The 13,800-nt window shown below is 40.8% G+C and overlaps 1 protein-coding gene across 1 annotated transcript; it reads right to left on the bottom strand.

Moving 5' to 3' along the window:
• Positions 1–572: 572 nt before the first annotated feature.
• Positions 573–13,770, bottom strand: NSRP1 (nuclear speckle splicing regulatory protein 1). Its single transcript, XM_053995447.1, has 7 exons — positions 13,246–13,770; positions 12,119–12,206; positions 5,840–5,896; positions 5,549–5,680; positions 4,791–4,998; positions 4,097–4,205; positions 573–2,192 (listed from the first exon to the last, which is right to left on the bottom strand). Exons 1-7 carry the CDS (start codon positions 13,263–13,265, stop codon positions 1,166–1,168), a joined length of 1,641 nt encoding a protein of 546 aa, XP_053851422.1. The 5' UTR covers positions 13,266–13,770; the 3' UTR covers positions 573–1,165.
• Positions 13,771–13,800: the final 30 nt, after the last annotated feature.

Below are 13,800 nucleotides of genomic sequence, written 5' to 3'. Positions count from 1 at the left end.
TGTTAAACACTTCCATTCCATTCCAACAGAAGAACCAAAGCTCATTATAGGTGTTTACACAGAACAGCAAAACCAAACTGCTCCACGCTGGAGCATGTGCTTAACTACTTGATTAGCTGACACATAAAACTGATTCCAAGCCTTTATAAAGTGGCATTATTTGCATTTAATTCTCATGTGTAATAACCCACACTTTGTTTCATTGCTCAGTCTGCTGAACAAATCATTAGGGGAACACCAATCTCAAAACCTTTTTTTTTTTTAAATATAGAAGTACACCTTAATCTAGCATAAAAGTGATAAACTTACAACAAAACAAAAGTCAAAGAAACAATTATAAAAGTGTTGAAAATGTATTCTAAAAGCTATGACCCACTGTCAGACATCCTACTTACCTAGTTGGAAGATAATTTTATTCTTGAATATGAACCTTTGAACAAAAGGTTTGTATGACAAATCTAAAATATCACTTAAGTTGATACAACTGTAATACATGAAAACAGACTCAACTACCTTATTACATGCAAAAAAGATGCACTAAAGTAACCTTCATATGAAAAAAGACCCACGCATTTGATCCAAAATGTATCTTACACTTTATTAACTGTTTCTGTACATCAAGAACCCAGACCAAAACTCACACATAATACAAAATTCATACCTCAATATGCATATATCTTACAAAACTCCACTCTACATACAGAAATCTCCTAGATCATTATTCAGGCTGGTTTTCTTGCATTTTTTACCCACTTTTACAGGTTTACTTCCCATTTTTGAGAGCAGTAGTGGGCAACACATCCTCCTATGGGCTGAGAACACCTTTGTTTCAGCAGAGCTCACTGTTTTGGCTACTGAAAGGAGCAGGGGGATGCATTCTCACCTTACACTGTTTTATACTCCCAGGTCTGTCCAAAATCCTCACATACCAAGGACATGGTACTGAAGGGCAGGGTGGACAGTCAGCCACATTTAACATTTCACCTGTACAGACAGACTAAGGGTGTGTGTCAAGAGACCCACTGATCCATTCCAAAAGTTTTCTCTTAAGGGACACACAACTTCTCAAAGGAAAGCCAGGAATAAACAGGTAGGATAACCTTTTCTGTACAAGGATCTGCACAGCAGTGGCCTTTCCCAGGTGTTTGTGCCCAGCCCAGGGCCATCAATCCTCCTCCTTCTCGATGTAGGGTTTGGTGCTGACCCGGGCCATCTGCCGGGCCAGGTACCGGTCCCGTGCTGACATCACCGTCTCCTCGTTGCTCCTTTTGGCAAATTTGCTCAGGGTCTCAGGTGCTTTCTGTGCTTGTTCCTTCTCATCTTTCTCCCCTTCTTCTCCAGCTTTACGTTTCTGCTCAGACACTCCAGAGCTGGTGCTTCCCTTCTCATCCACCTCTCTGTCTTTTCCCTTTCTCTCTTTTCCCAGATCACTCTCCCCATCTTTTCCTAAAGATGTAGGAGTACTTTCTCTCCTCTCTCTGTATTTCTTTTCCTCACTGCCATATTTCTCTCTCCTCTCCTTTGCACGATCTTCCCTTTCTCTGTATTTCTCTCCCCTCTCCTTCTCTCTGTCATTATATCTATCTTTATCATTTCTTGTTCTTTCTTTCTCTCGTTCCTTCTCTGAGCCCTTCTCCTCTCTCTCCTTTGCCCTCCTCCATTCTCTGCCATGACCCTCCTGCTCTTTTCTTTCCTTGCCCCTTTGTTTATCATCTTGATCTTCCCTCCTCCTGTAGTGATCTCTATTAGTGTGATCCCCGTGCCTGTGTCGCTCTTCCCTTTCCCTCTGGTGATCCTTTTCATGGGTCCTACTTCTCTCATAATCCTTTTCCCTGTACTGTTCATCACTTCCCCTTCTGCTTGGCCTGCTCTCTCCCCTCTGATGACTTGTTTGGGCTTTGGTGCGTGGCTCTTCCTCCACACTGGATGAGCTTGGTGATCTGGAATGCCTCTGGCTTTTGTGATGTTTAACCTCCTCTTCACTGCTCACAGAGTTCTCCCTTCTTTTCTTCTTTTTCACATTTACTTTACTATGTTTGTGTCTCTTGTCATCATCACTACTATCAGTTCCTAGGTCGGTATCAGCATCTGGATTATTTTCTTTCTTAGAGGGCTTCACTCTTTGTGTTTCCAACAGGCATTTGTTCCTTTCGTTGGGTTCATCCTGACTGTCAGGTTTTTCTTCCTTTATCCTACATTTTTTACATTAGAAAAGAAAAGTAACATTAAAAAGCCTGAAATCTTGGACTTTTCTACAAACTGACTTCTGGTCAGGACTTAGGCAAAAGATGCTGCTGAAAAGTCTAAGAAAGCAAATCTGTCTGTGGCTCAGGTTCCAGGATTCCAGCACAAAGTATCCAGATCTGGCTCACTGGTGAATGTGAGCTGAGGAATTTATCTAAAAGAGTATGGCTATGGTAAAGTATGTGCAGCCTCCATCTAAGGGAAAAAACCACTGATTTGTGTTCCTGTGTAAGCCTGCTGGCAAGTTACAGGTTTTCCTATGTGTTTGGTCCTCTATTCACATCAAATAATTACCCAGAGAAGAAGCAGGTTGTTGCTTGGTGGACAGAAAGAGGAACATGGTTTTTTTGATCCAGTGTTTCTGAAGATCTCACTTTTGGCTAGACAGAAATTAGTAACTTCTTACAGCTCAAATATTCTTATTGAATGCAAAATGCTGACCCATGGAGGGGGTTATGCTTTGCCATTCTCTTCTGGCTGATGAGGAAATCCATGTTCACTCACACAAGCCACGTGTCTTTCATTTAATCACACAGCTCCAGAACAGCCTTTGGGGCTCTCTCATGAGTCAGCACACCACCAGTGAGATTCTGTGTCTGCTGAATGCTTGAATGCACGGACAGCCTATGAACCACGACTAAAAATTACACTGAAAGGTTTTTCAATTTACTTAGTAATCCAGCTCAAAGGTGGGACTCACTTTAGGGACACTTCTGAGATCTAAAAATGGAGCTGTTTTCTCTCTGTATCCTGCTGTATCACCATGAATAAGAATAAAACTAAAATATACACCTGAGTTTATTTGAAAGGCTTGCTGGAAACACCATCTACAGGACAAATTGTTTCCCCTGAATTAATTTTATGTGTCACTAAATGAAATTTCCTTAATTTGCAAGATTAAAAAAACTTCATTTCAAATGCTCTCTACACAGTACAAAATCACATCACCCTGAAGATTTCATGGAGAACTCCCTTACTTGAGGCAGCTGAGAAACTTCAGTGATCAGTTTCTTCACGTGGGCTAAGAATTTACTTTCTAACAATACAATCTCAGATCTAGAAGATCTCTTGATGAAAGCTGCATTTTATTTGTGATAGCAAACAATTAACTAGTGACATCCATGGTTTAAACCTCTATCAAACGAGGTTTAACCTGAGTTAATTGTCTTAAATTATCAATTGCTGCATACAAAAAGTATCCCCTTCACCACATTTATCCACAGGGCAGAATGTTAACATTTTAAACACCTAAATAATTTACTCTCATCTAATTACTTTTCTTTGGAATGTTCACATATTCAGATTTCAAAATACTCCCACTGGATTTCCCATATATTTGATTCATTTCCTTTTACCACAGTATCAACACTCAATTTAGTTTTTATGCAACTAAATGTAGAGTAAGTACAAAGTGAAGAGACACATTCTTTACAGGAAATTCATAGCATATTCATTTCCTATGACTTACTGCTATGCTCACTATTCTACCTCGTCTTCCTCATGATTCAAAATGTGTAACTTATACAGATTGCTAAATACGTATTATGTATGTATATGTATGTATTATGTAAACAAAAAAAAAATGTAGGTTAGAATAATACCAAGCAGGATTACAATCACAACTGTCCTCTTGATACCCTTCAGACAGCATCCCTGTCCTGCTTGTTTCATTTGTGTGTCACTGATGATCATTAGTTATTTATCAAATAATTCAGTTAATCAGCTGCATGAAATTGCCAGTTTACCCTACCACTGTTTTAGTGCTCTTTGTCTCATCTTCCAGTGAATACAGAATCACAAACAGCCAGATGCTGGTTTTCATACCTGAAACCCTGTTGGAATCACAACCTACCTGGCTTCACGGAAGCTGCATTTAGGCATCTCTTCTTCCCCCACACGCTGGTTTAAAAGATGTCTGTAGAATCCACTGAGATCCCTCTGTTTGGTCACATCCAGGTATGCTGAGAGAAAGAAAGGGAGGTTGGATTTACTGTGCCACAAATACTCATCACACACAACTCACAGCGGGTACACACCACCACAACTGCAATTTCCATCCTGGAGGTTTTCAGATCCGAAGTGGAAAAAGCTCAGAGTAACCTGACCTGGCCTCCCAGCAGACCATGCTTGGAGCAGGCAGCTGGAACAGATGACTTTCAGAGGTTCACACCAGCCCAATCTATCTAATGATCCTACATCCTGTGCTTTACATCTACTCCTGATCCTGACCAGAATGTCTGAGGTAAGGACTGGAAACATCACTGCACCGCAGACTTACGAGTCTTCCTTCAACAACTGACCCTCCCTCAAAAATTAAAGCACCAACCCAAGCAGTACTGACACACGAACAGAGGAGCTTCCTCTGTTCCATCTGTAACATGTGCAAAGGAAAGTAACAGACCAAGGTTGATCTCATTCAGGATCTGCTGATCTGGTCCTATTTGATTATTTCAAGCCTCACACAGAGACCACCAGATGAATGTATCGTAAATCATGTACAAGGCCCTACTTCTTTTTCAGGACAATTATTTCACTATGAATCTCACCCTCGAGAGCTGATTCTCTTCTTTCTCTCTCCTCCTCCTCAGCTCTCTCTTGCAGCTTCTTCTTATAGGCTGAAGTCACAAAAGCCTCTTTGTGTGCAAACTCTCCTCCTTCCATTTCACGCTCTTTCTGAATTTTTCTTTCCATTCTTCTTTCTTGTTCCTTCTTTCTAATCTCGGCTGCTTTGAGGATATTGTGGATGTATCTGGGCTGAGGTAGAAGGGAAAAAAGTTACCATGCTGGGAGGTAATTGTGGTGGCTGAGAAAACACAAATTGGGATTGATGGAGATGTTGAATTAAGTTGGTAATGGAAGAAAACTGTCAGGAGCTACTCTAATGTGTTCTCCATCTGATTGACAGCTATCCAAAACAAACTGCCATTCCTTTCAGACCCCTAACACAGCACGTTTCCCAGGACCAAGAGAGGCTGCTGTATTCAATCAAAACTTCATCCCATCTTTGACTAGGAGGATTTTTATTCTAAATGAAAAGAAATGTTTTTTTTATTTTTCATCCCTCTGTCTTCCTAATTGCAACTTGCCCTTCTTTTAAGGAAGCCTTGCCCTTCTTTTAAGGAATGGGAGGCTTCCTTTCATCCCCAGAAGCTGACAAGGGCCTTCAAATGAACTAGAATAAGTAACAATGAAAGTATCACTCGCCAGGATAATCCAGCAATGCTTTGTAGTTTACAAGTTAACCAGTCATGGCTACCCCAAGCAGACAGAGTTGAACAGACAGGATACATTCTCAGGTATTGACCTTTTTGTCATCATTTCCAGCTAACATTTTGGCACTGCTTTCTTTCTTCTTCTGCTGCATTTCATCGTAAATACTGTCATATTCATAAACTGTAGCATCTTCTTCTAAAGCCTTCTGGATCTCCAGTTTAGTCTAAAACAAAAACAGGGAGGAAGAGAAGAAAAGATATGAAAATAATAATTAAATCTTTACTATTTTCAAATAGTTGATTCCTATATTATAATTTAAACAGATCTGTAGTATAAATTTACCCATCAGAACATTGAGAGTAAATTAAAAATAGTCCCTTACCTGTTTCATTGCTTGCTTTTTCAATGCCTCTTTTTGAAGACTCTCCCCAACAGTTGGCTGTAGGAAGGATGCATTGCAGAAACAAAATTAATTACATTAACACAGATTCTCTTTCTACCATTCTAACAAACAAATATATAGTAGTCCAATTACAGACAGGTGTGATTCAGAAAATACTGAATCCTTCCTGTATGTCCATCAGAGATGTAGCAGTCACAAGCAGAGATACTGACAATCACATTAAAAAAGAAAAACTATATTCATAGTTAAATACAAAATTCTGCAAGGATCTGGTATTTATTTTAAGTCTCATTTGTATCATTAGTTGTGTATTTTCAGGAGTAAAAACACAGCTAAACAGCATGTACTTCAAATACTACTGTTTAATTTCTCAAGATTAACATGCTACAAAATAGCAATACTAATCTTTCCTAAGAAGAAACAGATCCCTACTGAAAATATGTTTTCTAATCATATTGTCTTTTACAAAAATGCTTTGCATTTTATTTATTTTTTTCTTTTAATTAGTTTTGACCTAAACTACATATCTATCTTTTCTCAACCAATAGATAATAGTGTTTATTAAACAGATCCACTATAATGGCAGGACTTGTATCCTTGTTTATGAAATTAAATATCTCTTAATCTTAAAAAGCAGAAATAGGAAGGAAAAATCCTTTTGCGTTTTGGCAGCTTCCCAAGTTTTGCAACTTTGACTAATACATGCTCTGTGTCACATTTAAAAAGGCAAAGAGATTCTGTAATTTTGTTTTAATAAAATTTAAAAAATGAAAACCAAGTAGCAGGGAGCTTGGCAGCAGGAACTAAGATCTTCTGAAATCAAACAGAAGTAGCACCATCTAAATTCAAACAGATCCCCTGAACATGAAGGCTTTTAAATTAATTTGATATTTAAAATAAAATACTAACATGCTGTGACCCCTCTTTCTTATCCTATTAAAACTTTAACAGATGTGCCAACAAGGAAGAACACCAAGTGCTTTTCCACAATTTTCTACAGGACAGACTGTAAACAGTGCAAATCTTTTTTTTTCCCCCACTGGTTAATTTCAGAAACAGGGACACTGTGCAGAGATGGAGTTTCATTATACGTGACTGTGCACTCTGTGTCTCTCTCTCTTCCCTCCCCAAAGGTGCCTGCTTGATTAGGCTCATGGGCAGTGCTGTGTGAGCAGACACTGGCCCTGTGCTGAGCACCCAGTTCCTCCTTGGCACTGGGAAAGACTAAAATCACAAATTCTAATCAATTTCTGTCCCTTTACCCAGCTGGCATTTTCACAAAGAGCACAGGAACACCTCATATCTTTGGGGCCTCTGTCACCCACCCAGGATGGGACTAATGAACAGGTACAGACAGTGATCATCTCTAAGGGATTTTTTTTTCTACTGTGGAAACCATAAACAATAAAAGTACTTGCAAACTTCTCTGTGTCTTTTATTTGTTTTAAATGCTAGAAAGGTGGTATCTCAGAGGAGTACCAAGTAACTCTAGACTCAGCAAGAGAAGGTGCTAAGGTAACACTGTCATTATTTGGAAGAGTACATATGGTATCATACAACAGAATCCACTGACCTCTAGATACTCTAGACCTTTGCTCACCTCCCACAAACACAAGACTTTCATAAGTAATACTACAATCAAAAACCCCTGAAACACAGAACATTCAAAATATTCCTTCCTAGCTCACTCAAAGCAAAGGACTCACAGACAAGGAAAAAGGGAACTCAAAAGGGCACATATTTCCATTTTTTCTGGTGCCATAATTGCTAAATGCAGACTTAGATTAAATCCATCTCTGCTTTCAAAATGTTAAACTCTGTGGCTAACAAAGGGAAAACGTGATGTGCACTCTATGGAAGAAAAGCCCTGCACTGACTCTGTGCTCATCACTAAGAAGCAGTTGCTTTCTATTACCCAGGTGCAGACAACCAGGTGAGGAAGCAGCTCAGGCTTTAGGAAGCTGAGCCTGGCAGACATGAGGAACACACAGAGCTGACTGTGGTATCAGCACCCTGCCTGCTGCAGCTTGCTGATTATTTGGACTAGAATTGGATACAGTCCCTTATTTATTTATGTAGCTGGTTGGTTGGTTGGTTGACTGGGGGAAGTAGTGGATTATTTAGTTTAAAACCTACAAGAATCCTGGCTTCATGCATCTCATGTTTACCTCTGCTTTCAACACTGAAGAACTCTTAAGTTCTGAAGAACTGATGTTCAGAAATAGTTTACAATGCTGTACTTAATTTTATGACATACATCATCTTTTGAAAAGGTTATAAGTGAGTCAGTATAAACCATAAACAGCCATTTTAAATTAGCATAGAACACACATCAGCATTACACAGAAAACCTCAATTTCCTCCTGGCTCTTGAGAAAGAAGATCGTCCTTTGACACATTGAGGGTCAGCCTGAAGGTTTCCTCTGTGGGAAACTCTTACACTGGTTTAACAGTGAAGAATCTCCCCTGCACTATTCCAGAAAGCAGGGGCTCAGTGAAAAACAAAACAGATTCTGCAGTTACATGTACAGAATAAGCTCTATTCCACCAAAATATTTGAAACTCTGCTTAGAATGTTTTCCTTGTCTGCCTACATGGAATAAATGCATTGATCTACAAAGATTAGGTAAACACTAACATAATACATAATCCTCATTATTGGACATATGATGGTAAAGAAGTCCATCTGCCATTTCTCCAGACTGGCGGTAAGTTTACAGAAAACAAACACCTTCCCCAATGGTTTATGGTGGACAATTTCCTGTTGTGCCGTGAGCTCTGATAGATGAGAACTTCCCGTCCTTTTGTATTGTTTTACTTATCAACTGCCCATTTATTAAAGGCCCTATAAGCTCAGCAATCTGTCTCATACTTTTTTCCCTCCCTCTAGTCAAGCTATTCTTCTGAAGCACAAAGCTTATAGTTCAATATTTTCTGAAAGGAGAAAATGTTTTAACCCTATCCTGTGAAAGGACATAGAATCCATGTAAATCAAGGAATTCTGAGAAATGAAGCTCTCCAGTCAACCACTGCTACCAGACCATGGAAGATAGCTTGATACACAACTGAAAGGTTATTTAAAAAAAGAAAAAAAGCAATTAATTACCCCAATCTGCTAACATTTCTCATGGTTCTCTCCATTTCTTAGCTTCTTCTCACTCTAAAATGAGCTACTTACACCCTCATGTACACGGATTTAGGAGTGAATCCTTATGGCCCACCCTCACTGAGAACTGTACAATGCAAGTACAGCCTGCACATGAGACTCCAGTCTTCACAGAGTTAAAAAACAAAAATCACATCAGGCAACAGATTCCTCTCAATTCACACACAGTATGAGTCATGGCTACTAGCAGAAGATCAAGAGAATGAACATGAAAAACAAGTCATGTACACAGAATTAGCTTTTCTCAGCACTCCATCCTAGAAACCAGATCAAGGACTTCCTGAACTAGAGGATACACCTGAACCATTGTTTGTCACTAAGAGCATCCCTTAATTTGACTAACCCATTTCTGAATTCATATATATTTCTGCCCATGCCACAGTATCCTGTGGCAAGGGGTTCCACACCTTCCTTTTGTTTAGATTAAACCAGTTACTTGATAACTCCATAACACATACTGCTCATATTATGGGAAATGGCAACATCATCTTACTTCTCTAAATTATTCTTGATTTTACATACATCATCTTGATTCTTTTCCACTTCCTCATTCTCAGAAAATTCTTTTCTAGGAGCCCCTTTACTCTCCCCAGTCTTACTTTGCATGGAAACTGTTGCAAAAACTCTGGTCAGCACAGCATCAATTACTCAGCAAATCCTTTCAGTCAGACTTTTCCTTTGAAAAGTTGTAAAGGGAATGGAAGGATCCATAAGCAAAACAAAAAATCTGAACCTACAAGAAGATAGAGTTTTCTGCTTATTTTCAGCTTCTGCCTGCTTAAACACTTCATTTATCTTTTAGGTGGTCACTGAAAAACCAAATCCAAATCCAGCTGATACGTTCACAGAATTGTTCGCACTGGCTCCACAACTTCCCTCCCAAATTTAGCATCTACTGAGGTTTATTTACAGGGGTTTTTTTTCATCCTGTATTACCAAATCAGTTTTGAAAGCCTGGTACAGTACAGGAACATACATTGAGTAATACTGGTGCAATCACAAACCAGAAATTTTATCTGCTGTACCACAGAGATAATTTCAACTAAACTCCAAAGGTAAAAAGGAACAATGAACATCACACAGACTGACAAGCCACCTTTTCTGTCAATACTGTATTTCCAGAAAATTTCCATTCCAGATGCTCTGTTTCTTATGAACTAACACAAAGACCATCTTCAGCAATTAACAGCCATTAATGTACTTAAACACAAGGAAAAAAAATCCAAATTCCTTCAGCAAGAGTAGAGGCAAAATCTGAGTGAAAAATGCATAGTAACATTAAAAAAAAAAAAAAAGAGGGAGCAAAAGTTTGATATCTAATATATAATCATAGACAAGTCAGGTCTGCAGATTTCCCAGCACAAACTTTATTAGAGTTCAGTTAAAAATACATAATCTCCAGACATTTGAGATGTAGTTCTGACTGATAAGGTAGAAGACAGGAAATGAAACCCCTCCCAAATGCTGCTCCTTATCTTGAAAAGCTCTGAAATCATTACTAAACTAATAAAGTAATTCTGATTTAAAAAAAAAAAAAAAAAACAATCTTCTTTGATAAAGGGAGTTATGAGATTATTACTTTTTGCTTGGTATGTACCATACTGATGAGTACAACAACTTTTAAGAGCTTTTATAACAGACTTTGACAGTGAATCTGTCAGCTTTTCTTAAAGGGAGGATACTTGAGATGTTAAGCTAAAAGCTGGCAGACAGCATCATATATTATTTTTACTAGAGTTACTAACATTCATTTTTTTGCTTCAATGTTTAAGATATTAAGAGAAAATGAAGAAGTGTAAAAATACAAGACAGCCCCTAGGGAGGTTCCCAAACCTACCACACAAGATTTAATGACAACAGATTAAATGAAGTATATTCCTGGGATCTGGAAAATGTGAGATCAGATCCTTAAAGCAGAGATAGACACCAAATTCCATCTAAGAGGGAAAGTGCTCCATTACCATCTCCAGCAGCTGTATCTAAAAGAAAGCCTCTCTTTACAGCCACAATGGAGGGATAATCAGAGCTAAGTGAGGAAAGAGATGGGATTTAAAACACATTTGTGTCCTGTTTCCTGTAAGCTGCACTGAGGCAGTTCCATGTTGAGGGCTGAGTGGACACCACTAGAAAGGTTCTCAGCTCCTTCATGCTCTGTAAAACAGGAGCTCACACACCTTCAACAGCAACATTCCAGATTTTCTAATGGAACCAGGTACACACGGACTGGGAATTGCTAAATTCAGGCATTCTGTGACGTAAAATTTAACAACTGCTAGTTCATTAAAGTAAAAACAGATTTCAAAAGTAAATATTTGGTGAGTCAGAAACCAACCAAAATTATTTCGTGCTTTATTAGCATTGTTTTTCTCGATCACACAAAAGAGCAAGCACGGACTGAAGCTCTAGGGAGGAGGGAACATATTTGTAGCACAGGGTTCTGTAAGGGCCCCATATCCCAGCCTGTTCCTGGACACTTCCCGTGCCTCCAGCAGCACATCCAGGTGGGATTTACACAGCACACAGTGCCCTCTACTGGGGCAGGTGCAGAGAGAGTATTCTGAACCTAATATTTAAAAAGAAATTAAAAATCAAGGATTATAGAAAAGAACACTCTCACCCACAATATCATACATCATCTCTTGCTGTAGAACTTTTGGGTTGTACAGCTTTGCTTTTGTTCCCAGTATGAACATCATAAAATCAATTACATCAAATTTAGGTGGAATGAGCTAAAACACACATAACTAACACACTTAGTATTTGACTGAGACATGTTGATTACTACTGGTCTTTCTATTCACAGGCATTCACCAGTGACAGCCAACAAATCTCTTTACCAGCTATAGTTAGCTCTGGCAAACAGGTTGTCACATGTGCTGAATTTCTGGAAGAGTTGACATAAAGTAACAAAAAAATCATCACTTCCATGTAACATGTACTAAAGAAAATACAGATCATATTTCACACCCAAATCCAAAATGATGACATACATCCTAATGACACTGCCAAAACCTGATGCAGCCATTAAGGGCTGGACACAAATAAATTTGCTGAATACAGGGAAAATTTCAGAAGAAAACTGTTGAACTGACCTCTTCATCTGATTCATCTGCAAACACCGAGAGCTTCTTTGAAACAAGATTTTTCTGTGGCAACTTTTTGGGCATAATAAGCCCATATCTAGAGAAAAAAAAAAAAATAGAAGTTATCTTTAGCATCACTTACAACATAGCACGTTCCAAATAAAAATTCTGCCGTTTACCATTTGAGAAGTAAAAAGTCAACATAATGTATTGAGGTTATATGTGAGCAGCCTTTGCAGCAGAGCACACTGGCCAGCTTCTCCCAGAGCTACTGCTGTCTTTTGCAATGCAATGATTGTCCTAAATTAGGACACAAATCCCTCTTGTCCAGAGTTCTCCAAGTAATTTTCTTTTCTCTCTCAGAGAAATAAGAATGCCAACTATTTAATCTGAAGGGACTTAATCTTAGTCTATACTATTCCATGCCTATGTTTGCAGTGCTGTAATTTCATGTTTTCCTGGCAATGTAACCACAGGTGCTATGGCAAAGGACAAGTTTTACAGTCAGATTATGTCGCACTGAGATTAATTAACCACACACAAACAACTCTTGTGCTGACAAAGTCCATCTCTGTGCTAAACCCACTTCCTTTTGGTGCTGAGCAACCTCTAAATCGGGGGTTTCTGGCCCACGTGCCTTTCCCTGAGTCCATCACTGAGTCAGTAGCTCATCACAGGGTGTACGGCTGAGCTGCCTGGAACACCCCCATTCTGGGGTACCACACCATCCCTGTGACCGCCCTTTGCCCCCGGGAGCCCTGGACCCGCCCGCAGCTCCGTCTGACCCGGCCGCGGAGGCCGAGCAGGAGCCCCGGCTGCCGGGGCCGGTGCCCGAGGGTGGGAGTGTGAGGGAATATTGAGGAGATTCTCCTCCGTAAGAGTGGAAAATACCCCTGGGCAACACCGCCGCACACTCAAGCGCCTGCCCGCCGTTTGAGTTCTGCTTGTTTTTAATAAACACAGTTTTAAAGTCAGGCCAACGCAGCGAGGCCGCGCGGTGGACACCTGGGACAAGCGAGTCCCTGGGCAAGAGTTTTCCAGCGGTCGCCCCTGCCCTCAGCGCCGACCCCGAATCCCCGCCGAGCGCTGCCCCCGGCCCGGCGGGGCCCGCCCGCCCCGGCCCTGCCGGCACTCACTGCTTGCCCAGCGCCGCCATCTTGTCCGGCCGCCTCCCCCGCGCAGCCGCCGCCGTTCCGCGGCCGCAGATTCCTCACCGCCGAGTCCTCCCCACGCGCTTTTCCCCGCCCGCCCCGGAGACCCTCACGGCACCGCGCCGCGGTCCCGCTCCGGGAGGGAAGAGGAGACCGGGCGGAGGGGGCAGGAGGCGGCGGGGGATTATTTTAACAGCTCGTTGTCGAGGGGCGAAAGTGCTGATCAGGGAAGGGAGATGGCGGGCGCTCCCTGAGGGCAGCAGCGCGGGGGGCCGGGGGCGCCTCAGGGCAGCGGCGGGGAAGGTCCCTGAGGAGGGAGAAGCCCTGAGGGGGAAAAGCCCCCGAGACGCTGCCGGGGCCGAGGCTGAGGAGCCACGCTGGTACCTCCCCCCATCACCGACCTGTCGCTTGTTTCCCACTAAAGACTGAAAGAGGAGTTTTAATTTCCCAAAATGTTATTAAAAATGTGATTCTGCCAAAAGGGACGTTATTGGAAAGATTAAATCTTACTGTAGACAGTGCAGTTGCTGTAATCTCAAG

The sequence above is a fragment of the Vidua macroura genome, chromosome 20, assembly GCF_024509145.1.
Source record: "Vidua macroura isolate BioBank_ID:100142 chromosome 20, ASM2450914v1, whole genome shotgun sequence".
Classification (NCBI taxonomy): Eukaryota; Metazoa; Chordata; class Aves; order Passeriformes; family Viduidae; genus Vidua; species Vidua macroura.
Note: the sequence above shows the minus strand (reverse complement) of the source record. Positions and strands in the feature narration are given on the sequence as shown.

What these genes read in the sequence shown, in the direction of transcription:
- NSRP1 (XM_053995447.1), bottom strand. Translation starts at nt 13,265, where the DNA reads ATGGCGGCGCTGGGCAAGCA. An exon ending in CAGATGAATCAGATGAAGAG is followed by an intron (nt 5,897 to 12,118) that starts GTCAGTTCAACA and finishes TCCTTCCTACAG; the next exon opens with CCAACTGTTGGGGAGAGTCT. An exon ending in AAGAGAATCAGCTCTCGAGG is followed by an intron (nt 4,206 to 4,790) that starts GTGAGATTCATA and finishes TCTTTCTCTCAG; the next exon opens with CATACCTGGATGTGACCAAA.